The 21,292-nt window shown below is 37.9% G+C and overlaps 3 protein-coding genes across 7 annotated transcripts; 2 read left to right on the top strand and 1 right to left on the bottom strand.

Moving 5' to 3' along the window:
* Positions 1-9: 9 nt before the first annotated feature.
* Positions 10-3,645, top strand: yod1 (YOD1 deubiquitinase). 2 transcript variants are annotated; one of them, XM_079858320.1, is made up of 4 exons: positions 10-100; positions 630-685; positions 766-990; positions 1,081-3,645. In XM_079858320.1, exons 3-4 carry the CDS (start codon positions 783-785, stop codon positions 1,776-1,778), a joined length of 906 nt encoding a protein of 301 aa, XP_079714446.1. In that variant the 5' UTR covers positions 10-100; positions 630-685; positions 766-782; the 3' UTR covers positions 1,779-3,645. The 2 variants fall into 2 exon arrangements, with proteins under 2 accessions (XP_079714446.1, XP_079714447.1); XM_079858321.1 differs by lacking the exon at positions 630-685.
* Positions 3,646-4,511: 866 nt separating this feature from the next.
* LOC307150802 (uncharacterized protein) lies at positions 4,512-9,512 on the top strand. 3 transcript variants are annotated; one of them, XM_079858333.1, is made up of 4 exons: positions 4,512-4,817; positions 6,416-6,569; positions 7,000-7,201; positions 7,288-9,512. In XM_079858333.1, the coding sequence occupies exons 2-4, from the start codon at positions 6,465-6,467 to the stop codon at positions 8,478-8,480; spliced, it is 1,500 nt and encodes a 499-aa protein (XP_079714459.1). In that variant the 5' UTR covers positions 4,512-4,817; positions 6,416-6,464; the 3' UTR covers positions 8,481-9,512. The 3 variants fall into 3 exon arrangements, with proteins under 3 accessions (XP_079714459.1, XP_079714460.1, XP_079714458.1); XM_079858334.1 differs by lacking the exon at positions 6,416-6,569 and having other exon boundaries at positions 4,518-4,817; XM_079858332.1 differs by lacking the exons at positions 4,512-4,817; positions 6,416-6,569 and having other exon boundaries at positions 6,882-7,201.
* Positions 9,513-10,571: 1,059 nt separating this feature from the next.
* kif17 (kinesin family member 17) lies at positions 10,572-21,009 on the bottom strand. Of its 2 annotated transcripts, none has more exons than XM_079858308.1 (15): positions 20,941-21,009; positions 20,590-20,836; positions 19,949-20,095; positions 19,679-19,780; positions 19,407-19,596; positions 18,869-19,321; positions 18,696-18,784; positions 18,232-18,388; positions 18,053-18,144; positions 17,309-17,427; positions 16,579-16,807; positions 12,332-12,590; positions 11,881-11,960; positions 11,084-11,210; positions 10,572-10,976 (listed from the first exon to the last, which is right to left on the bottom strand). In XM_079858308.1, the coding sequence occupies exons 2-15, from the start codon at positions 20,818-20,820 to the stop codon at positions 10,789-10,791; spliced, it is 2,463 nt and encodes an 820-aa protein (XP_079714434.1). In that variant the 5' UTR covers positions 20,821-20,836; positions 20,941-21,009; the 3' UTR covers positions 10,572-10,788. The 2 variants fall into 2 exon arrangements, with proteins under 2 accessions (XP_079714434.1, XP_079714435.1); XM_079858309.1 differs by having other exon boundaries at positions 20,590-20,839; positions 20,941-21,000.
* Positions 21,010-21,292: the final 283 nt, after the last annotated feature.

The following is a 21,292-nucleotide window of genomic DNA, read 5'->3' as shown; positions in this document are numbered from 1 at the left end:
TCAGGACGTAGTACACACAGAGTATGTGACGTTTTACACGTATTTCCGCTCGGTCACTGTGTCAATTGTTGTTGTTTTAAAAGGCGCTCAGTGGTGAATGGTGAGTTTTGCATCGAGCCACCCGTGATTTTTCTATATAAGACCATTTTCCTATTTATATTTAGAGTACATATTTATAGTGAAATAATTCCTTTTATAGTGAAATTTAAGGTGATTTCCTTATAAGTTATATCAGCTAAGGTTTTGTCACGGGATCTGTAGCCTGGCTAACAATTAGCCTAGCTTAGATTGTTGTAAACATTGACATTTATATTTTTAAAACTCCCTATACTTTTGCTTAGGTGAAATTAAATTAGTAATTATATATATTGTTTTTATTCTTTTGTTTTTGTTTAAGTAACTCAAGTATACATACATGAATGAATGAAAAATATATTAAAGGCATTAAAAATATATTCCAATATCACTAGAGATCATGGATTGTCCATGATCTCTAGTGATATTGGAATATATTTGTAATGCCTTTAATATATTTTTCACTTATCCATGTATGTATATATGTATTATGTATTCATGAACTGTATAAATCATTTAAAAAAAAACAATATATTTTTTTGAATATTTTTCAGAAAATAAACTGGATAATTGTGTGCTTTTTCCCCCCTGATAATTATTGTTGCATATGGTCAGTATTATTAGGCTTCATATATTATTATTATTAATAACTTCATATAATTTTGGTTCATGAAACTGTTCTGTGTTCAGAACTGAATAGGTACAGGATGCTACGTCTGCGGTGCAAAGCCAAAAACGGGACCCATCTGATGCAGGGCCTTACACACCAATCTTGCGTTCAGGAGCTTAAAGATAAGATTGAGGAGCTAACAGGAATACCATGTGATGTACAGAAGATCATGGTAGGCTATCCACCATCCAGTCTGGATCTACACGATGGGGAAGCCCACCTCAAAGACTACCCTATCAAATCAGGTTTGACTTGTCCTTGTTTATAAATCCTATCATGCACATTTGTTCATGCTGAGTTTCCAGTGTTGGTCATTGATATGTTTACTGTTCCAGGAGACACTTTGATTGTAGAGGAGGAGAAGAACAAACCCAAACCCCAAGTGCAAGCCACTGTGACCAAAGGGCCCAGTTTTGACCTGGCTCCTGTTCTAGAGCGCCGCGTCGTCCCTGCCGACAACTCTTGTCTGTTTACCAGTGTGCACTTCGTAATGGAAGGGGGGGTGTACGACCCAGCCTGTGCGCCCGAAATGCGTGGGCTCATCGCACAAATAGTAGCCAGTGACCCCACTGCGTACTCGGAGGCGGTATTGGGCAAGACTAACGAGGACTATTGTGCCTGGATCCGTCGAGATGACACGTGGGGAGGCGCCATTGAGGTTTCAATCCTCTCTAAGTTCTTCCAGTGTGAGATTTGCGTCGTCGACACTCAGACTGTGCGCGTCGACCGCTTCGGCGAGGATGTGGGTTACACCAAACGAGTGCTGCTTATTTATGATGGTATTCATTATGACCCGCTCCAAAAGGTGATGCCCAGTTCAGATGTTCCCGCACAGACTGTGTTCTCCACCACCGATGACATCATTTTGGCCCAGGCGCTGGAGCTCGCGGACGAGGCGCGGAGGAAACGTCAGTTCACGGACGTCAACCGCTTCGCTCTGCGCTGCATGGTGTGCCAGACTGGCCTGGTGGGGCAGAAAGAAGCAAGGGAGCATGCGAAGGAGACCGGGCACACCAACTTTGGGGAGGTGTGACGCTCTCTTCGCTCCATCCTTGAAATCACCCCCACCTTGGCCGCGTCACTGCCACGCCACCTGACATGGTACCCGCTCTTTCACTGCTGCCTGTTCCAGCTTGGTTCAGTCCTCTACCTCACATTGTCTAGCGGCTTCAAGAGACTTTTATGTGATGAGTTTTGATCCTGAGAATTCAGTATTCTTTCAACTTTGGTTTACTCTTGAGGTTGAAGTGTTAAATTGTGCTCGTGCTTTTGAGTCTGTTGCCTGATATGATGATGACAAAGCGTCTCTTCAAACCAAATTTTACAGGGATTCTCCACTGATTAAACTGATTTACAATGATTATAATACTAGTATTAGTGTGAATCTCGCGAAATCCAGGTCATATTTCTTTCCAAGACAATTTTTTTATTGTGTGTGTGTGTAAATATATATATATATATATATATATATATATATATATACACACACAAATATATCTTATGACACCATTCACCATTAATATTTAAAAAAAATTGCATTGTGATTTAATTTTTATGACAGCTAGGTACATTACCCCACTAAATTCTAATTTGATATTATTTATATTTTAAATTATTTATAAAGCATAGTATTGATTGTACTGCTTTGCATTCTCGCTGATTAAATTGATTTTATTACAGTAATTTTTAAATGTAAACTTAAAATTATTGTATTACATTTAATGTGAAAATGTCATGAAAATAATGCAATTATTTTTTGAATGGTCGTAAAATCGTTTTCTTTATGGTAAATATAACTAAACATAACTACTTCTTTTAATTTTGCTGTCAAATGTGACCTAGACATGTTTTCGTGAGATTCACCCATGACCTCATGTTAACACTTTTCTGTTGTCTGCAGCTCAAAGATGTCCTGAAGAGATGTGTGAGTAACAACCGTTTGACAATGCTAGCTAAACTCTTAGTAGTATCTAACAACTAATGAAACTTTTAATGGGTTATTGTATAAGGCATAACAATTGTTCCTTTTTAAACTAATGAATCATATATGTTAATATTTCCAGACATAAAGTGCTTCTGGATAGTATTTCAAAACTATGGAACACAGCTAAAGATATGCCTTTCATGATGATTTAAACATGGCATTACTGTATTTATATTATCTGTCTTTTTAAGGTCATACGCACAGCTTCTGAACAATCGATGGCACTACATTAAGTCTTATGTTCACTGGCTCCATTGTACCTGTTACTTGAAACAGTCACAGATCAACTGTGTTCCTGAATCCTCAGTATGGTTTTACACATTTTGAGTAAGCTAGTTAGCTGGAAAGAGTGGATTTTACTGAACTATTTTGTGAATCTGTAGATTTTGGGCTCTTGTGTAATTTCTTGAAATGACCACACAAGATAGTTTTATGCAAATGTGTTTATTCTCTCTCAAGTGACTGACATATTGTTTGGATTGAGTGATTGTAGTGACTTTCGTTTTGCATTTTAAGTTGAGAAATATGTCATATTGAACTTTTTCCTTCTCACAGGGATGATATCAGAGGTTTAGAAACACATTTAGTGTAGCAAAGCATCTTAATATTAGAGAGTGCTGATGAACTTTAGAGAGAAGACATCTTGTAAGGCCTGATGACGATGTACCTTCTCAGTATTTTTCAGTCAGGTACTATTCACACTGTTGTTTACTTGTTTGCAGCCTTTTATTGAAGAAGAAATGGTGCCATTGTAAGGCCAAAGGACTTTTTTATTTTGCAGTGGTTTTTCTAAATGGCCGTGATCAGTGTTTTACCTACTCTAAGGTAACTTTGAGTGAGAAACTGCATGTCCAACACTCATTGCTACAAAATCACTGGTTATACTGGGTTAATGAGAAATAAACTTGAATTGATCTATATAAATATTGTGTGGTTGTCAGCTGTACGTTTTTTTTTTTTTTTTTTGTTTTTTTTTGTGCCTAAATCTTAACTAATTAGTGGTGTTTACTAAGGAAAGCATCACTAATAGGCTACAATTGCCAACACTGATTTGTACAAACCTAACCGTAATTATTTTATTTTGCCAAGCAATTCATAATTCCTATTGAAACTGGAAACCCAATGCTGACCTCATAAGGTCTTGAATGGCCTCACAACCACCTAGCAACATGTAAATTAAACCGTCGCATCGTCTTAACCAACATTGTGGTCAGCCAACCTACTGCATTATGGCGCCAAGTTTTGCGCAGGCGCATACCACTCGATATTCTTTAGAAATCTGGTTTGCATATGCCTTTTAACATTTATTCCTTAAACTAGTATTTTATTTAACTAGAAATGATTAGAGAGCTCTACAAATTGTTACTAGAAAGAATTGAATTGTAGAGCTCTTTAATTTAATTCTTACTAGTAAAAATGCAATTACGACGAGAACATTTTAGGCTAAAACGGCTTGCCATACACTAACTATAGGTGACCGTTATCCTGTATCTCGTTCATTAGGTAGTAATTATTCCTTAGTGAGTAATTTAATATTTTAGTCACTACTGGAATAAGTATTATTAGAAACTAGTCACGATTGGACCAGGAGCATAGATAATAGATAAAGAAATAAATGTTAAAACCTCTCAATAGTCTGTATATAGATGGTGTGAAAACATAATGAATCTCAGTCAGAGAAACAGGATCAAATCAGTTCCAGTTGACGGGGATTAAATTAATGTTATTTTAAGAAACCCCTAATAACGCGATTAACTAGGATTTGCAGGTGATCCTCTTGACACTTTCAGTCATCATGTGTTTGTCATTACAGACGTGTGCAGAGAAGTCGTATAGGTAAATAAGTGTGTATTGACGCATCTTTTTTTCCCCGCCGTATCTCAAGATTTTGATTTTGAGACGAACGTTGGTTTTATTGTCCACGCTCACCGGTCTGTTCTCTAATTGGCTGCTGTAAGAGAAAACGAAAATGATTGGTCGAAGATTTCCCTATGTACAGTACTGACGTACAGTACCTGACAGTGACACTGACACTGTAGAAGCACGTGAACCTGCTGAGCTGCTATCTAACTCGTTTCTGCACTAAAGGTAAGCTTTTATTATTAAGCCATGTTTCATGCTTCATATATTTATTTCTGTGTATGAGTATTCTTAATATTTTAATTAAAGGGGTTGGCAAATGAGGAATTTTAAGCAGAGAAGAATAGTACATTAATTTTGCAATTGTAAAATAATGTACTGAAATGTATCAGTTAAAATATAATTTAATTTATAGCATTTGCTCTTATTTTTTCAAGTTGTTCAGCAATATTTATTATTTACTTAAAGGGATAGTTCACACAAAAATGTAAATTCTGTCATCATTTACTCACACCCAATCTGTTTCAAACCTGTGTGAATTTCTTTCTTCTGCTGAACACAAAAGATATTTTGAAGAATGTCGGTAACCAGACAGTTGATGGACCCCATTGACTTCCATAGTAGGTACAACAAATACTATGGAAGTAAATGGGGTCCATCAACTGTTTGGTTACCGACATTCTTCAAAATATCTTCTTTTGTGTACAGTTGAAGAGAGAAACTCATACAGGTTTAGGAACAGCATAAGGGTGAGTAAATGATGATAGAATTTACATTTTTGTATAATGTCTTACCCAAGTGTTTTTTCTTTTCTTTTTTTCTTACCCAAGTGTTAAAACACTGTGAATTTATTTCTAGTGTAGTCTCTTACAGTGAGAGTTTCACACACCCTTAGACCAGATAACATTGTGTGCTGTATTGTGTAATACAGGTCATATACCCTGTATGCATAATAAAGTCATGAAATTTATTAGTGTTATAGAGATTCATAGATATGAATTCTCTAGAGCTACATAAAAGACATTATGGTGTGTCAAAGTGCATATTTGTGTTACAATTACAAAAAGAACCAAGCATCCGATTAACAACCTCATTAGAAAAAGGCTAGTGGGTTTATTATGTCGGTAAAAATGGACCTTGCTTTTACAGCCATTGAGATATGGTTCACTGATTACAGTTAAATTATTACAGCTCTTAAATATAATGTTAATTTGTGGGATCGGAAAACAAGTATGTCCTACAATACTGATGATAGCTTTATTCTTTATCTAACTGCAACTGCCCCTTTCTTCTATCCACAAAGAAAACCTGTTTGCTTTTAATTTTGCATGATATCACACAATATACACCATCACTGAAAGAAAAAAATGCTTTATCATCATCCACGTCATATTCAAATTTACAACAGTGAGAGCGTTTTACGTAACAACTAATAAAGCAAAGTGTATCGACATAGTTCTGATCTTTTTTTATAAGCTTGAATAAATGAAACCATTTCTGCTAAATGTTAAAGAATTAAACATGATGAGATGAATTTCTTTTTTATATTTATCTTTAATTAAACCGATGATTCATTGTCTTCCATTCATGCTGGACTTGATCCAACTAAAGAAGCTCAGTGTAATGTCTGCTGTAATCTCATTCAACATCATCTGATCATTTAATATACTGTACACAGAAATAATTGCTGCTGGCTCTTTTAAATTCATGACCTTTTTGGTATATGATTGTTTTTAATTGATTGTTCTACAATTGCTCTACCAAACTTTTCCAAAGGATGCATATCCAGACACTAAATTTGCAAATTTTTTTTATTCTATTTTTAGGTGCAATGCAGTTTCATCAACACTTTTAAAGAACTTTTCATAATTTGAAATGCCGATACGTGACATGTCGCAAGATGCCAATGTCCTTGACACAGTGGGCGAGATTGACAGTAATGGCAGCTGTGACAGCGTGGTCAGCTTCAACTCATGCTTTGTAAGACATACTTTTATTTGATTAATTTGAAGACATACTGTATATATAGTTATAAGATACATTGTTTTGATGCGTATATATCTAGAAGTTGTGGATGAAACATTGCTAAAGTGATAGTTGACCCAAAAATGAAAAAAAAAGAATTTTTTTTTTCTGGGGAACACAAAAGAATATATTTTTTACAAACTGGGGAAGTTTTTTCTGTCCATGCAATGAAAGTCAAAGGGGTTCAATGTTATTTTTGGACACCATTGACTTTCATTGTTTGGACAAAAACAGTCACAGATGAAATACAGGTTTGGGATGGCATGACAATGAATAAATGAAAAGTTCCATTTTGGGTGAACTATCCTTTTTCTCATCACATATTAAACTCACAACAAATATTATGACCCAGTCACAAATTTCATGTGAGCATTTTTTGTTTCAGAGTGATGAAAGTCTGGAGTATCTCTCTGCTGAGGAGAAGGCTTGTCTCATGTACCTAGAGGAGACCATTCAGTCACTGGATACGGAGGATGACAGCGGCCTGTCCAATGACGAGTCTGAGCAGCTGCCAGCTCGAGGAAACGTGGCTAACAAAGCGGCCCACCTCTCTGCGTCAATAGGACTCAACAAGGTCCCTAGTCAAGGTGCATTAAACAGTAGCTCTTTTAGTATTTCTGACTCCTAACTAACTATTTCTGATAATACACTAAAATACATTTCTTGATTGTAGATGTGCCCAAAAGCCAATATGAAGGTCCACTGTCATCTAGCAGCTTGGTGCAAAATGAAATTCTGAATTTTATGGTCCCTACTCCATTTGTCCTTGCGAACCATAACTCGCAAATTCAAACCAGACCTGGATTAGCTGCATCCCAGAAAAAGACGGCACCTAAAGTGGCTTCTGGAAGTGCCCAGCTCCATCAAGAAGCTCCACGAGTTCCCTCAGAGGTCAGTGTGGCTGTGATACCACCTCCGTATAAAATCAAAGGCAGCAAAGATACAGCGGAAGAACACCAGAATAATGAGCAGCCAGAGAATGTGGCACGTAGAGGACCCCTTTCGTATGAGGCTCTGGTGAAGCTGCGCAAGAGTGCATCGATGCGGAAAACCAATGGAACTGAAGCTAAAACCGAAGGACAGCAGGTTTCTACAAATAACGATCTAGTGGGAGACACCTCTGGATCCCAAACTCTTACCCAGAACTCACAGGCTGTGACAAGTAGAGGCTCCAAGCCCACTCCTCCACCTGTGGCCCCTAAACCTAAAATGAAAACCACACACAAAGTCCCAATGAACCAGGAAGAAGCCTCCAACACTAAGATTGACTCAACCATGCCTTGCTCTGGGGTATTGACAGTAGATAAATTAATGAACCCAGAGAAAGTAAGAGTGGAGGCTCTTAGCAAGTTAGGTCTCCTCAAGGAGGACACACAGAACCCAGTCTGTCAACAACTAAAGCATTCCCAATCCCCAGCCAACTTGAAGCAAAACCAGACCACAAGTGAACGTCTTGATCCAAGTATCCCTGCAAGATCTGGAGGACGAATAAACCAGCCAATACAAAGTTGCAATCCTCTCCACCAGAAGTCCGTTAGCGATCTTGCCACAGCTTCTTCACCTCCGCAAAATGCTGATATGACTTCAACCGGGAAATCTGCCACACTGGAACTCCCTGGGATGGGACTGTCAGGTTCTAACATCACAGTCATAAATCAGGTTTCTAAGGATCAAAAGTCATGTTCCTCTGAAGCAGGGACCAAGAACCACCTTAAAGACACTCAAATAGATGCTAATGAATTGATACCCAGAAAAGATGCGTTACACGTATCATCATCTTATTCCAAAAGCCTAAACGTGCCGGTTCCCAGCATCGGAAGGGATCGGAGAGAGGCATTACGAAAGCTTGGATTACTGAAAAAATGAGATTAGTAGTCTGTATGCTCTCCGGTTTTTAAAGACAGCATGAAATGGTCTTGAAACAGAAGTTGCGATTGTCTTTTCTTGTCTATTGTGAGTGAAACGGCTTCTCAACCAAGAAAAAATGTTGGGCGGGACTTGATTTTGTCCATTGGGAATTGATTGGATCATTGTGGTTTGCTATTGCAGCGATCTCATGTTTGACAGGTGCTTTTAAAACATTGAACATCCCGACCAAAATAGCAGCATCAGCTCAACCAATGTCGCGAGTTTCGGCATTTGATGGAAAAACGGTCCTTATTTTTGCAATTCCGTTTGGTAGCACTATTGGCACAGAAATTGCACTGTTCACTTTTTTTTTTTTAGCACTTTTCACTTTTAGCATTAATTTTAGTTGATTATTTACTGAATCTAAATAATGACGAAAGGTGCAGTCACGTTAGCGAAATTTCATCGAGATCTCGTGGGCAAAAAAGGTCCATTGTCTTTTGTCAATAGTTTTCAATGTATGTTTACTTTTCCAGGTGAACTTAAGCATATTTCATTTCGAACTGGCTGTAAGTAGATAAGCCTTAAATTACTCTTTGATCTTGCTATTGAAAGCATGCTTTCAGAAAATCTGTCTGTATGAATAAGCCTGTTTTACAAATAAAATGCAGTATGTCTCCTGCACCAGAGACTCTTGAACACGAGGAACCCTGTCTCCCAAAGATCAGCTATCAGCCAAACTCCTCATTTTACACGCCGGCCAGTGAGATCTGACACAGCACTTCGGTGGATTAGTGCATTAACAGACTGGTGTTCATGTTACCTGGCCTCTCAGATTCATGTCATTAAAGTTCTTTATCTCGGAATGTGACCTAGTTCATGACTTACACTGAGAATGGTTCCTTCTGTTTGTATTGACTCAGTTAACAGTTGCCCTTTCACGGTTGCTTGTCTAATCGAATACACACCATAATGCACACGGAAAGCAGCAATAAATTATGACAATGTTTAACCACTGAACACATGAGAATAAAGCAATAATTTCAGCATAAAATGTCTCACTTGGTTTCAGTGTCTGGTTGCTGTGCTCTATGATCAGATAGCAGATATTATGCCTAAACTATATCCATATCCAAACAATGTGCTTTGCATAACCAACCATTTTAACCTTTCCAGGTGATATGCTTGGGGTTGATAGCAAAACCATGGTGAAAAATATAACTAGTTCAATACCAGTGCAAATAGATCAATAAAAATACATGGGAAATACAGTACGGTTGGTTGCACTTCATTTTACAGAACGTGCATTTATATAAGAAAGTACTGGGTAATATAAGGTAACTACTTGGGTTAAGGTTAGGTTTAGGAGTAGGTTCAGGGTTAGTACCTAGTTATTGTAATTACTATAATAAATACATGGGGAACAGGACTGTAAAATAAAGTACAACCCTACTGTTAAATACATTGTCTTGTACATTGTGAACTTTGTGAGTAGGCTGTTGAAAAACCTATTAGTGTATTAAATGGTCCTCCGCTTGGCTTCAGTCTGATTGATAGTGCTTTTCACTGAGTGGTTTAATTACAGTGATTACTGTCTGCTGGGCACAGGTCACTATCACTATTGTGTTTTAATCAAGGTTGCATCTACTTAATGTCAGAAAGAATGATTCATTTACATATATGTAAAGCAATTTTGTTAATATTTTTAGGATTTATCATACCTACTTGTTTTGAGTCTGGCTACAAGAGATGAATCACCAAAAGAAAAAAAAGAAAGAAGGAATTTAAACAACACAAAGCAACATTTGCAACCCATTTTATATTGCTAATGAGATGCATGTTAATATTGGTCCATAGGAACAAGACTTAATTTTATCCATTAAAAAGTCACTTCTATATAAGTGGCTTAGAAAAAGTACAGAGAAATACTATCTCAGAAACATCCCTAGTTATTAGACACTTTTGCTTGTAGGATAAATCTTAAAAAGATCAGTTTTTCAGGACAAAAATACTTATTTAATAATATAGACAGCAGCATGGGTTTTCAGTGTAAAATAAAAACACTGCAGCAAAAGGTATTATTTCTACTTCAGGTAGTATTAGTTAAAATTCCTATGTTTTAGACAGTGCTTACATTCCATTATGTGACATTTAGAATTAAAAGAAGTTAGGTCACAAAATTACCCTGTATGCCATTAAGCACTAATACAATAAAATATGTCTTTATATATGTACATATGAAATAAAATCAGATAATAGCAGCTTTAAAAGATATAAAGCTCTGGACTCTCTTATATATACAAAGGATTTGTAAAGCCGTGTCCTGTCAGTTGCCCTCAGTTGGGATGAGTGACTTGCTCTTCTTGCGTCTTACTTTGCCGTGTGCAGGTGGGACTCCAAGGGACTCCAAACGGAAAGGCCGCGGAGGGAGAGATTCCACGGTTAGAGGAGACAAACTGGACCCACTGGAGGTCTGGTGGGCTGAACCATTACCGACTGAACCAGAATAATTCACTGAAACAAAATGATTAGAATTAGCAACATTTATAAGCATACAGCAGTTGCATGAGAGAAACAAATTAACATGAATCTGTAAAGTTAATATTACATCAATTTCTTACTTGTGTTTTTAATAGAGTCGCCGGCCAACAGCTGACTGGTCCGTTTTGGCTTGAAGTAGTTAGTGGCGATATGTTGGCTATCACTGCGTTTCAACATTTCCTTGTAGCGATCCTCCTCCACTTCTTGCTAAAAAGAGAGTCAGTTGGACATGAGTCAAAGCTATGGATGTTTTTCATATTCATAAGTAAGGTTCTAGAGATATTAAACACTTTCACACTACACGTGACCCAGGGTTAACATCTTTTTTAAACCCAGTCTGCTTTTAACCCTGGGTTAAGATTAAGAACATTTCAAACATATTTTGACATTTTTTATGTGGGTTAAGACCACTTTTTAACCCTAGCATACGCTTTAGTGCTTTTACAGTGCCAACTCTGGATTGTAATTCCAGAGTTATACAGTGTGAACTGCATTAGGGCTAGAATGGTAACAAATCATAAACTAAACAATGCTTGCCTCATTAAATATGCATGTGCTTTGTACTTGTTGCATAAACTTTTAACAAGTTTCAGTGAAACATTTCAAATGGCCAAAGCAAACATACTGGAGTAATGAAAAGGCAATATTATGTATATATATATGCATGCACCTCATAAATATGCAAATAATTAAGGTAACACAGGATTGCTTTATTCCAGGTTTAAAATTATCATCAGCTAGCAAGTTCAAGTGTAAAAACACAAATATTGAACGTGGTACATGAATCTAGTATTGGTATATCTGATTCATTTGTAGTGTATCTGTGAGTAAATGTCAGAAGTCATGTTTGAATAGTGTTAATTCACTGTCTGAATACCACAAAAGGGTCGACCAGGTCTGAGGCTGAATTCCTGCGTGCTGAGAGTCTGCCAGGGGCAATGGCACCTGAAGGAGGCACTGCAGAGCAAGAAGAGAGAGAATATATAGAATATATACCTTTAAATCACACAAGAAACTGACTGAAACATTTGCTTTTTTTGTGCACCTGCACATTTCCTTTTTTGGACATGCACAATTTAAAAGCCTGTTCTCCATGATTCATTATTATCGTTACAAAAATAGATTTAGTTTGTAGATTCTGAGTTACTGGTGACTAATTTGTTTTGAATCATTTTTGGTGCAGAACAAGCTCTTTTTTTAACCTTCTACAATCCCATTAGAAACTAGTATATAAAAGTATAGTATCTCATTTTTAAAATCGATTAAACAAAGATCATCAAGATTCTCAGGAATTTCACACTGCAGCCTTTTTCTTTCCAGCACTTCACCTGCAGGTAAGGTGGTTTTCTGCACCACAACCTCTGGCAGTCTCCAGGTCCCTCCCTCTTCATCCCACACCGCTTCCTTCCGCAGCCGGTCCAGGTTGCTGTAGTTACAGTCCCTTCGCACCAGGGGCGCCATGCGCTCCAAGATTCCTTGAAGGAGCTGGCCTTCCCGCTCTAGACGCCGGATGGTGGCCAGATAATCATCTCTCTCCATCTCAAACTCTGCCTGAAGATCCCTGATCTCCAACTTGGCAGCTTTCAACTGTTCATTACATAAACATATGGTTGGACATTTGAGATTGGTTCTAAAGTTTCTTCTCAATAGCAAAACTAGAAATATAATCTAGAAGTTAAGACAAAAACAATAAGCTTTTTATATGCTTTTTTTTTTAAATTGTTGATCATAGATCGTATACATTTACTATTTCAAAACACAACATTTAATCCTGTACATTTAGTATATATATATATATATATATATATATATACAGTGTTTCCCCTACCATTATATAAGGGGGGCGCCCCGCCCTCCTAACGGCTCCCCCCGCCCCCCTTGAAGGTCAAGTAAATTTGATTTGATTTTCTTTATAGCGCCAGATTACAATTTGTTATTTTATTAAAAAAAAACTAAATGGCCCTTAAGTAATATGTTATTTATCTTATTTCCACGATGGCATGCATGTCTTTTCTGTCTGTGTTTGCGCGTTTACAATTATCCCAATGAGTGCGCACGTGCGCACACTCACACACAAACAAACACTTGCGTCACATACATGAGCACTAGCGGACAGAGAGCGCGCGGCTGGAAATATGTCGCTGAACTGAAGATGGCAACACTCGCTCTACTGCGAGTAGCAGCCGGGGTAGCTCTCCTGCTCCAAGTCTAACGCCCGTTTCACATATATTTCGTTTGCGGTGAGTATTTTTTTTCCGTACCCATGTTAACAGAGCTTTCACACTGCACGCGGATGCAGTCCGTCGATGATCGATCCGTTCCAGTTGCGGTGCGTATACAGCAGTGCAGAGATCGTTTCTGCACCGAGTCTATTTTTGCTGTGCTGCAAACGCTGAATTAAAGTGACAGCGCATGTTTCGTGGTCAAAATGAACACCGATTGACCTGAAAATGTAGTAATTTCACCATAAGTGCGATTAATTAAATAAAATGTAGTAATCTCACCATAAATTTATTTAAAGGGGGGGTGAAATGCTATTTCATGCATACTGAGTTTTTTACACTGTTAAAGAGTTGGATTCCCATGCTAAACATGGACAAAGTTTCAAAAATTAAATTGTACGTTTGAAGGAGTATTTCTGTGCCAAAAATTGTCCTTCCGGTTTGTCACAAGTTTCGGAAAGTTTTTTTCGAGTATTGGTATGTGTGATGTCAGATGTAACGGAATTTCCTTATATGGGTCCTAAGGGCACTTCTCCGGTAAGATCGCGGGCGCGCGCGCACTCGTAGACCAGAGCAAGAGAGCGAAAGCAGTTCGCCATCAAAGCGCCCTGCCCGGCTTTTGGGAAGCCAATGTCACCAAAGAAGTGTGTTTTTGGTTGCCAGGGCAAGACAACCCTGCACAGATTCCCAAAGAACCCGGTGTTAAGGCACCAGTGGATGGAGTTTGTTTTTCCTGAGCAGAAACGGAGTTGTGTAGACTGTTTGTTCCCTGCATTTCAACGATGATTGTTTTATAAACAAAGCCCAGATCGACGGATTTGCAGATCGAGCAGTCACAATGATAAAGGTTCGGTGAGTAAAACTGCTTCTATTGTCTCTGTGTGTTGTTACTAGCTCAGTGCGTTAGCACAGCTTTAGCTTCGCCCACAGGGCCCGCCTCCAGCCGCTCGGTTTTTTCCGGAAAGACTCGGTACAGCCTATCTTTCTTTTATAAATATAATAAAACTAAAGACTTTTTGGAGATATGAAGGATGCAATACTACTCTATAGGTACTCAAGATTAACAGGAGATTGAGTGAAAATGAGCATTTCACCCCCCCTTTAATTAATTACTACTTTTTTCACTTTAAGACTGAGTTAAAGCAAGGAAAACTACAATTTACCTCAACAAGGCGACATAATGAACGACACTCGTCTTATTCATGGAAGGTGGAAAAACAAGTTCTTTGTGACATGCAAGATTTATTGTATTAAAATTTAAATACAAAAGATTTTAATATAAGTAGCCTACATGGTTAAATATTTTACCACTTGCTTGAGCAACTTAATATATAATTATATAGAAGTAATGCATTGAATAATACATTGTTTAAATTGTGTTTAAACGTGAACGCGCGTTCACAGCAGTGCTGCGTCTGACAGGATTATTCTCTCCAATAAATGCATCATAGAAATAAAAACTTATCATAAAAAAAGCCCATTTAAAATTTGTTTGTCATATAAATGTATTAAAGGGTACATAACATGCACAGTTTCACCTAATCTCATGTTAATCTTGAGTACCTAGAGTAGTAGTGCATCCTTAATATCTCAAAAAAGTGTTTAGTTTTATTATATTTAGAAAAGAAAAATACAGCTTTCCGATTCTCTCCGGAAAAAGCCGAGGTCCTGGAGGCGGAGCTATAGAGTCAAGCGGTAGTACTTGATTTCCAGCAAAAGACAGAAATCTGATCCAGTTGTACTTACATGAATGGGGTCTTTTATCACTGGGACCGCTCCACGTTTTAATAGCAAACGATTTGCAAATCCAGCGTCGACCTGAGCCTTGTTAATAAAACATTCGTCACTGAAATGACCAGAACACACAACCGCACTTCCCACACTCCATTGCTGCCCCGGAAAAACAAACTGCATCCACTGTTCCTGTAACACTGGGTTCTTTGGAAAACTGAACACGGTAAGCTTTCCCTCACATCCAAATACACACTTTTTTGGAGACATTCTTGAACAAATCCTATGCAGCGCTGCCGATGATTTCCTGTTGAAGCGCGTTGATGTGCGCGGTCTCGCTCTCCTCTAGTCGACGTGTGCGCGGGCGAGCTTTTCCGAGAGAAATGCTCATATAAGGAGTTCCACTCTTATCTACGTCATTAGATCCACGATCTAAAAAAAACCAGCCGAAACTTGTACCAACCCGGAAGTAAGATTTTCAGCATAGAAATTCTCCGTTATTCGTCCAAAATATTTTTTTTAAACTTTGCCCATGTTTAGCATGAGAATCTACCTCTTTAACACTGTAAACAACTCTGAATACATGAAACACCATTGTACCCCCCCTTTAACTAACATTAACGAACAATGAATGACCAATATATTTGTTAGTATTTATAAATCTTTTTTTAGTTGTTAGTTAAAAAATAAAACTATTTAAGCTCTGGTCCATTAATATTAACAAATACTTCTATAAATTTAACAAAGGTTATTTGCAAAAGTCAATTTTAAAAAGATTTAAATATGTTTATTATTTTTTTTAAAGAGATATCTTTTGTTAACATTTTTTAACTTTTACAAACCATTACCCTCCCAGACAACCAATTTATGTGACAGATAGATAGATAGATAGATAGATAGATAGATAGATAGTGTCTGTGTCAATTTTCCCCAAACAAACCAACCAACCCCCCCCCCCCCCCATACTGTGTGTATATTTGTATATTTATATAGTATACATTCTGTATTGTGTGTATATTTGTATATTTGTTTTGTATATTTTTGTCTATTTATGTAATGCATGCCTTGTAAGTGTACTGTTTGGAGCATGTACCAAAGACTTTCACCTATCACTATACTTCTGTGTTTTGGTAGTGTGACAATAAAGGTGATTTCATTTTGATTTGATTTTATTTAGCGCTGGGCAATGATTAATCGCGATTAATCGCATCCAAAATAAAAGTTTGTGTTTGCACACATGTATTTATTTAAAAAATATTTACATGTATATACTGTATATATATTTATACATAATTTATATTATATTCAAATATAAATATTTTATGTATAAATAACAGTTTTCTTAAATATATACATGCATGTGTGTGTATATATATATACAAAATAATTATACACAGTACACACACATATATTATGTAAACACAAACTTTTATTTTGGATGCGATTAATCGCGATTAATCGTTGCCCAGCACTAATTTTTATATATACTGTAAATAATACAAATCAATATGCAATTGCTAATTTCAACTTTCATGTGACATAATTTCTGAACAACGACATGTTAAGTAACAGTGGAATTTTGAGTGAATACTAAACACTATCCGAATACTAAAAGCTCTAACCTTCTTCTGTGTGTTCTCCAGGTGTCTGCTCTTGGCATGAACTTCCTCCTGGATGGAATCGTATACGTTCAGCAGAACGCTGTCGCTGTCCTCACTGCTGTGGCTCAGAGCTTCGATTAGCTGCTTCTTCCTCTGGTCAGCCAGAGTCTTCCTCTGTCTGAGTCTCTGCTTCAGTTCCTCGTTCCTCACCTGCTCTCCACCCACAAACTCCTGCTCCAGCTGCTGCAGCCTTTAGGCCAACAAAATATAACAGAGGCAGCATTTAAGTTCATTTTGGACCAAGCAAAATGCCATGAGGCGATATGTGCCTGCTCAGTTTCCATTTGTTTCATTTTAAGCCCCTCAAGAATTCGCTCAAATTCATGTGTCGGCTTTGGTGTGGACGCTAATATAGTTATCTTTATAGTTATCATTCCTTATGTGAACAGGCCTTAACTCTATTTGAGTATCACTGTATTACATCCAGAAAAAAAAAAACATGCAACCAAATTACATTTATTTAAAAAATTTCAAAGTCAGTCATTGCAAAATTGGCTGATGTTAGTTTTGAGAAAAGACCTAATATCATTTGTCTGCAGATAGCACAGATTTTTTTGTTATCTAATGCAATGACATTCATACATTTTTAAGTGTTCAAATATTTTTGGTGCCTTTGTGCACTAAATTAATAGGGATGCACCACAGCATTTGCTCCAATTCTTGACCCCAAATGGCTATCTGAGCATCTCACCTTTCTAAAACATGCTTCTGGTCCAGTTGATCTGGTGTGGCGACCACAACCGCAGCTAAAACCGAACTCTCGCCACTGGGAGCTCCTTTAACACTGGCAGCAGCAGAAGACGGACTCTCCTACACAAACAAGAGTCGTTTAGATTTGTGAGATTCAAAAACTCACTTGGCTGAATTATTGTTTATACTGTCACAAAAATGTTAAATTGTATTTTCAAACAGCTCTATACATAAGGTTATATTATCTCTAACTTTATCCGCATATATACATACACTCACATATAGTGATATATACTATAGAGCAAATTGCCTGATTTTTTATTTCGTTGCAAAATGTAACTGTATTATCACCCAGCTCTTTATATAAAGTATAAGTATGACTTTATTCGCATACATATAGTATACTGCTCCAACCGAAATGAAGCACACCTGAACCAGCTACTCAAGGTCTTACTTGGGATACTAGAAACTTCCAGGCAGGTGTGTTGAGGCCAGGAGCTAAACTCTACAGGACCGAGTTTGCACACCCATGTACTAGAGCATATCTTAACTGCTTGATTGTTAGTATTGTCGCACTATATTATCGCCCAGCTCTAATCTGATAATTGTGACTAGATATTAGGATATTCTAAGCATTAACATCATGATTTTCTGTGAAGCTGCTTTGAAACAGTGTGTATTGTGAAAAACGCAATATAAATAAATTTGACTTGACTTTGACTTGTTTTAGGCAAAATCAATGCACCTCGGGTACATCGTGGTCAACATTCGCCTGTTCTTGTGTGGCCACAGGTGCAGTGATGGGCTCTTCTTTAGGATGGTCCACACAAGGGCCACCTGTTTAAGGAGAGATACCAAGACAATTCGACCAGATCAAGACGATATAGAACCTAAAGCTGTAAAGAAAACTAGTTTCAACATTACCAGTGGTGTGTGTTCGACTAGTTCTGGACCTCTCCAGAGAAGAGAGTCTGGTCTCGTATGATGTTCTCAAGGCAGCAATGTCCTCCTGGAGTTTGACTTTGGACTCTTGTTCAGCATCATACTCGGCCTGCAGCCTCGCTAGTTTCTTCTCATATTCCTAAATTTACATTTACATGTGTATTTATGAATTTGGCAGACACTTATCCAAAGCAACTTGCTTTCTGTGGGAACTGAACCCATGACCTTTGCAATGCTAGCGCCATGCTATGCTATACAGGAAAAAAATTGCAAATAATGCATGAGTTAGTGCTTAAGTATTTCTATTGACAATGAGAAAACCAATCAACACATTAAAATAGAAAGTTTCCTCAAAAATTCTTTAAGATCTTTCGAGATGAAGGCCTCATCCTAGTGCAGAAACAACAACTTTAAAACTCTTCCATTGACTTTATATCAGTACACACCTCTTTTATACTGTCGCTCTCTGATGTGTTGCTCTGGGGTCGCGACAGAACAGCTGGAGGATCTCCTGAATTCTGACCAGCCAAAAGTGCTGTTAAAAGACAAAAATAAGTCGAAATTGCGCTCTTTCACTATTGAAAGAGCTTCAAATTTACACAAATGTTGTGTTTCTTACAACTGAGGTTGGAAGACCCCAGCTGCCCAGAGATTAACGCCCGCAACTTCTTGATTTCCTCCTGATACTCGCGCAGGAGGGCATCTTTTGGGTCCTCGTTGATGACCGGGCGGTTTTGGATGCTCTTGGCGCGGTTGGCGTAGCGTAGAGTACTGATGCTCTCTTCATAATTGTTGTCGGCAGGTGAGAGACAGGCTACCATGAGGGTACGTGTGTTTCCACCCAGAGAGTCTTGAAGCAAACGAGTGAGCTTGGAATCACGAAACGGGATGTGCTTGGAACGACCGTCCACCAATGCAGATATAACATTGCCAAGGGCTGAAAGAGACAAGTTGATCTTGGTGGCTTCTTGAAGGCGATCTCCAGTAGCACCGGTTTTCGACTGTCGTTCACTCCCTGCAAGGTCCACGAGATTGAGCTTTCCAGCACGCAGATGTTCTTCACCTGCAGCATCTAAACTCATATGAAGATTACAGAGATGTTGCATATAGATTTATTCATGCAGAACTCAGTAAAAATGTGTGACTGAGACACAAACCTGTGTTGCAGGTCTCCATGTGAATGGTGAATATGGAGTGTGAACGAGATGAATCTTTGTTCATGAGTGTGAATCCCACAGAGCGATTCCTCCAGCCCTGATCCATGATCCGCTCACATTCCCCAACGCTGTGCACCGTGTGCATGGACAGATCCCGTACATACACACCACGCTCAGGGTGCTCCTTCAGCTAAAACACACACAGCATTGAGACATTCAGCCCATTTTAGCTAATATACAATGGGCTTTGTGTGATCAGTGGAGAGACGTACTTCCATCTTCTGTTTGGTGTCTTTTGCCAAAAGATCTCTGATTTCCTCCTTGTATATTTCCAGGTAAGAGGCTCGTACAAGGAATTTTGTGTTCTCTGCACACTTAATAGAAAAGTTCAGGTTAAATTTCACTTAAAAACTTTAGGACGATGAATATATAGTATTTCGGCTCTAAACATTTTACTGACCACAAACTTTTGAATGTTAGTGTATTTATAATCTATCTATATGCCTATCTATATAAAATCACATGATATGTAAATTGGTTACCTGGATTGTCTCAAAGATGTGCTCAAAAGATCTAGGGATGATTCCCCTCTGGGAAAGAGGATCTAGAACACCTTGCATAGTGAACGACTTGCCACTCCCTGTTTGTCCATAAGCAAAAATTGTCCCATTGTAGCCCTCAGTTACACCCTGTTTATAAAATAACGATATATTTCACACTGATTAGTACATAATGCAAAAACACAGACAGACAGACCAGATAGATAGATGATAGATAGACAGACAGACAGACAGATGATACAGAGATAGATAGATAGATAGATAGATAGATAGATAGATAGATAGATAGATAGATAGATAGACATACAGAGAGATGATAGATAGATAGATAGATAGATAGATAGATAGATAGATAGATAGATAGATAGATAGATAGATATTCATATTTAGAGTCTAAATCGCCCAACTTACATGTGCATCTAGTAAATAACCAATTATAGGAAGGGTTGTAGTTTACTTCCGTGACTATAATTTAAACTCTATGGTGTTCTGTTTCAGATAAGGGACAACAGGTTTCAGATAACCCATAGTATATGGGCATGAACACTGGAAAGTAATTGGCCCTAGTCTAGAAGAAATAGCTGTCACACTGACCACCAATCACACACACAAATCAATATTACCTCCACCAGAGGATATGCGATCTCGTTGTAGATCTGCTCAGTGAAGTGGTTCGTATAATAAGCCCCATCAAAAGTGAATTGTTTGGGCGGCTCTTCCGAGGCTCCAGGTTTCTCAATGAAACACTGACAGTGACTGCTGTCAATGGAAACCACCATCTTACAGTTCAGCGCCTTCTCTCTGTCGTTCAGTGGTCGACATCTGACCACCACCTTAACGGATTCAGATGCCATCTGTACGGATGCTTATCTGCTGAACAGAAACGGACATTTCTCTCTAAAGATCAGACTGCAGAGTGTCATGGTCGTATCATGAAGACAAGCAGCTCTTCTGTTATTAGGAAAGACGCTTACGAACACTGTCATCCGGTCCAGGTTCCGTCAAGACCCGTTTGAGGTCAGGCTGCGGTTCGTGACATTAAATAAAGCAGCGTGTTTCTCTTGCTGAGGCTTTCGGCGTTGCCTAGCAACTCCAAACTTCAGAGCGCCCCCAATGACATGCGTACTGAATATTGTTTATTATTTTCATAAAGTATAACAAATAAAGCCAGCATGTATTAATAAATATGTTCATGTATTTTGTGCATAAAATAAATGTTTTTTAAACCATTTAAACCCGTTTTTAGACCATTATTTACATAAAAATTAAGCACAATATATCCCACAAAATTCATAGTAGGGTATACTTTAACATACTTAAGAACCA

Source organism: Squalius cephalus (genome assembly GCF_949319135.1).
Source record: "Squalius cephalus genome assembly, chromosome: 22".
NCBI lineage: Eukaryota > Metazoa > Chordata > Actinopteri > Cypriniformes > Leuciscidae > Squalius > Squalius cephalus.
Note: the sequence above shows the minus strand (reverse complement) of the source record. Positions and strands in the feature narration are given on the sequence as shown.

Bases quoted from the DNA above. Each gene is read 5' to 3' on its own strand.
- yod1 (XM_079858321.1), top strand. From the start codon at position 783: ATGCTACGTCTGCGGTGCAAAGCCAAAAACGGGACCCATCTGATGCAG. The intron at 991-1,080 runs GTTTGACTTGTC...TTACTGTTCCAG, and splicing joins AGACTACCCTATCAAATCAG to GAGACACTTTGATTGTAGAG.
- LOC307150802 (XM_079858332.1), top strand. From the start codon at position 6,892: ATGAAAAGTTCCATTTTGGGTGAACTATCCTTTTTCTCATCACATATT. The intron at 7,202-7,287 runs GTGCATTAAACA...TCTTGATTGTAG, and splicing joins CAACAAGGTCCCTAGTCAAG to ATGTGCCCAAAAGCCAATAT.
- kif17 (XM_079858308.1), bottom strand. From the start codon at position 20,820: ATGGCATCTGAATCCGTTAAGGTGGTGGTCAGATGTCGACCACTGAAC. The intron at 20,096-20,589 runs GTAATATTGATT...TTTTATAAACAG, and splicing joins TCGCATATCCTCTGGTGGAG to GGTGTAACTGAGGGCTACAA. The intron at 19,322-19,406 runs GTTTGTGTCTCA...ATATGAGTTTAG, and splicing joins CATGGAGACCTGCAACACAG to ATGCTGCAGGTGAAGAACAT.